The sequence below is a fragment of the Geospiza fortis genome, unplaced genomic scaffold, assembly GCF_000277835.1.
Source record: "Geospiza fortis unplaced genomic scaffold, GeoFor_1.0 scaffold637, whole genome shotgun sequence".
In the NCBI taxonomy this organism is placed as follows: Eukaryota; Metazoa; Chordata; class Aves; order Passeriformes; family Thraupidae; genus Geospiza; species Geospiza fortis.
Genome location: NW_005054515.1, coordinates 622,869 through 626,913, shown reverse-complemented (window position 1 = coordinate 626,913; position 4,045 = coordinate 622,869). Strand labels below are relative to the sequence as shown.

The window sequence follows — 4,045 nt, the reverse complement described above, 5'->3', positions numbered from 1 at the left end:
TGTTCAAGAAATGTGTCATTTTCTGTCATCCAAAACAATGGATAGGGTGGAAATACCAAGTGGCTTTGAAGCAGAAACAGCTTGGTTATTGCAGATCAGGTTTGTACTTGCTGGAACAAGGCTGGGAGAGGCTGTGGCTCATGACACTTCATTCCCAGGGGCTGGGGTTCTTGGGAGCTTTTTGTATGCAGAATGAGAAAGCTTCCACTAGAGGAAGGGCAGAAAGCTCTACTACAGGCTCTTGAGCTGGCTGATAACCCTTCATTTTCTAGCTTGAGCATGGCCCAGCAGTACCAGTTGCTAGCCCTGCTCACCAAGCAGAGCAGTTTCAGGATTCCAGACCCTCTCGCTTGTCCCTTATTTAAAGTTTGCATATCCAGGGCTCCCTGAAGCTCTGGTGCCTGCCTCTGCTGTGTCAGTGTGGTGGGGGGAGAGCCAGAAAGAGATGTCCTGCCTGGGAGAGGGTTTTGCTTGCTTCAGCCATGTCTGACTTACATGCAAAACAAGGGCAAAAATGCAGTGCTGTGTTAATTTAAAAGCTGCAGAATGGAAGTTGTTGCTATAAAACTTTGTGAATGTTTAAAACTGAAGCGTGTGTTCTCAAAGAGAAAACTTGTTTCACCAGGACCCAGTACCACAACAGAGACAGAAACCATTGCAAAGTACGAAATAATGGATGGGGCACCAGTTAAAGGTAAGTAACTGGGATTGTTTTCAAGGGGGAGCAGTTAGTGCTAAAATCCTATTTAAAAGATGTATTTAATTTAAATTTAATTTAATTTAAATCCTATTTTAAATATCTGGGGCAGAAGAGAGGTCTTACACCATTTTTTTAACTGAAGAAACCACACTTCTTAGATTGCTGAAATGATGATGCATTTTCTGTTTGGAGACCACATTTTTATGGACTTAAGGCATTTCCTTGGGATCCTAGTAAATTTTACCCTTATTTACCATTGGAAATTCTGTGACTGATTCTTTCCTCAAACCTGACTCCATTGGTGTAGACCAGCTCTGGAGAGTTCCAAATACTGATCCTTCTGGCTTCCCTGCTTGCACTGAGAAAGGGTTCTCACTTTTCATTTCATGCTTGCTTCTGTGCTTTCTGATTTTTTTGGTGGGTATTTTTTTTTTGTTGTGTGCATGTTTGTTTTTTTGTTTTTTTTTTTAACCAAGGAGCAGCACAGACAGTGCTTGGGAAACTGCTTTTATTTTGCATGTCTTCTGAAGCTGTATTAATTATTCCAGTTGTAAGGAACTAATTTAAGCTGTTTTTTGCAGGTGAATCGATTCCTATAAGATTGTTCTTAGCAGGCTATGACCCAACTCCAACAATGAGGGATGTGAACAAAAAATTTTCAGTGAGGTACTTCTTAAATCTGGTGCTTGTGGATGAAGAGGACAGACGATACTTCAAACAGCAGGTATGGCCCATGGCAGTCCTGTTGCAGAATTACCTGGGCTGTTTTAATGCTGCTTTGAACCTTCACCTGTGCTTCACATGTGGCATAAGCATTTCTGCTGGCAGTGGTGCTGACAGCTCTGTAGGTGATGTGAGCTTGCAGAAAAGGAGCCAAGGGGGATGCTGGATGCTATTCCAGCAAGGACAGGGTGCTCAGTACCATAGAACCTGCTTTGGGGATACCCAGACAAAACTCTGGATGGGCGTGCATTTGCTTGCTTCCTGAAACTCCTGCAGAGAAATCTCCCCTCCTGCACTAGCCTGGGTTCAAAACTGCAAAGTGTTAATAAGGAAATTTTCCTGAAAATGTTAGAGAAGATGAGGTGATGCTGAGGACAGGGGTAGCCAAAAGGGTCACTGGAAGAAGTTGTGTGGATTAGATGAAAATCTTCCTACTACAAAGGAGACAAGACAGTATAATTAACCATAGAAAACAAGAGGGAGCTGGAGCATACAGTGGCTATGGTAGGCTTTGGATTTGGAGAAAAGGAGGAAGAAACATTTCTTGAACTCTTTAATACTATTAAAATTGAGAGTAGCATAGTTAAGGAAGGGGTGACTGCTCAAGACTGCAAGTATTCAAGCAGTAACTAAATATGTAAACTTAATGGTGGTGTCTTTCTGTTACTGTTATATGAACTGCACTGATAAGTAGTGGGGACGCATTTTTTTGTGGGCTCTTGTGTTTGGTTATCTTTTTTATTTTCCCAAGAGTTTAGTTTATCAGGAACTTGATACTTGATGCTTTTGCTTTAATGGCAACTGTTGGTTTCAAGAGTGTTTTCTTCCTCAAATAGGAAATAATTTTATGGAGAAAAGCTCCTGAGAAGCTGAGGAAACAACGGACAAACTTCCACCAGCGATTTGAATCTCCAGAGTCACAAGCATCTGCTGAGCAACCCGAAATGTGAACTGGTCTAAGGTGAAAAACTTTGCAGTGCTTCAGCAGGTTAAAGATGGCAGCAGCCTGTGGGAAAAGAAGGCCAGAATTCCCATTACAACTGTCTTCCTTCATCTTGCAGTGCTGCGTTTACCATGCTACTAAAGCGTTCTTCAGTTAAACATTCAAGTATGTATATACATTTAAAATAAAGTGCTTTCTCAAACACTGGAACTTTCTTAAGCTACTATTTTATACTGCACATTTACTTTTATTTGATAATGTTGTATGCACTCGGGTATGCAAAAGCTTAAGTCTAGTTATTTCCATGCATGGTAGGCTGGTATATTTGATTTTTGCTGCTCACTCTACAGTGTAGACTAAAGCATTTCCTGTCTCTCATGTTGTGTATTGCATGTTTGTTTCCAATGTTGCTTATTTGCTTTGTTTTGTTTTGAAACTGCATTAAGACACAATGACTAAATCACACTAAAAATCAAGGTTTATGGTGCATTTGTCCTAAAATCTCCTGATTACTACATTAGACAGGGTTTAACTGCAGCTGCATGTATGTGCACTATGGTTGGAGCCCTCAGACCAGTGGTTCTAAGAGGCTCTGCATCTGTCAGTAACAAAGAATATTGGGAAGCATCTTTGCCCTCTCCCCCAGTTCTCTGTCAAACTTCTCTAAGTCTTTCACACCAGTTGCTCCTGACTTTTTGGGGCTCATTACCCAGTAATTAGTGACTGTAGGGATGTCACGAGTTCACCCTCACGTGGTGAGCGGGTAAAGTATTTGAACATAGTTACTTTATTGATGAAATAAATGCTGGTAACATCGATTATTTTGCAAATACGTGAAACTGTGTTTCCTCTTGGCTTCATGATTCCAGTGTCTTCACAGTCAATGTCTAAAACTGTCCTGACAGGAGAGGCAAATGTCCCCAAAGGACATCCTTCTGGGGTCTCAGAGCAAACGAGCTTCTTGTGGGCTTCTGCAGAGGTATTCAAAGCCAGGCAAGCCTTAAAACTTAGAAGCTTGCCTGGCCCAGCAGATTGTTTGTCTTTATCATCATCTCGTAGGCATGTAGTGTTTGAAGAAGTAGCTTAAAGGAGTGAAGTGTTGGTGTGTTCACACGGAGCGCGGCTCTGTGTCAGACCTGTGGCTTGGCACAAATGGCAGCCTGCTGTGAGGAAGGCAACTTGCACTCGTAGTTCTCCTGGCCTTTAAACCAAGGCTTCTCAGCTCCGGTGCAAGTGTCATTGGTAACCTTACTTTATGAGTAAGTAAATAATCAAATTACATTTCTGTAAGAACTGTTTTATTACTGTGGCACTTTGATAAAGCAGAGACTCTGTGTACTTTATGCTAGGGTACTCCTAACGCGGATATCTTTGGCTGAGAGCAAATCCAACTCCCTCATGTAAGTGCCTGTTCAGAAACTTAAAAAATAAAGTTAAAAAAAAAAAAAAACCACAACCAAATATTTTCATGGTCACTTGCATGTCGTAAACCTGGGAACGATGATTTTGAAAACCCTGATTGTACTTACCCAGCCTCAGATTGTGCAACCATGTGTAACGAGCGGGGGGGAAGGCATCCTGAGCTGCTATTTGAATTATTAAACCAGCTGTATTCTCACTAAACGCGCCTGGTCTGTGTGTGAGGGGCGCTGCGCTCCCTCAGGGCTCCCTCAGCGGGG

The 4,045-nt window shown here is 42.0% G+C and overlaps 1 protein-coding gene across 1 annotated transcript in view; it reads left to right on the top strand.

Moving 5' to 3' along the window:
• VPS26A (VPS26, retromer complex component A) overlaps positions 1 to 3,989 on the top strand; it is a 7,798-nt gene extending 3,809 nt beyond the window's left edge. The window contains exons 5-7 of the mRNA XM_031063592.1: positions 626 to 694; positions 1,282 to 1,424; positions 2,260 to 3,989. Of these exons, the coding sequence (XP_030919452.1) occupies positions 626 to 694; positions 1,282 to 1,424; positions 2,260 to 2,373 (326 nt within the window). The 3' untranslated portion in view covers positions 2,374 to 3,989. The remainder of the gene's footprint in view (positions 1 to 625; positions 695 to 1,281; positions 1,425 to 2,259) is intronic.
• Positions 3,990 to 4,045: the final 56 nt, after the last annotated feature.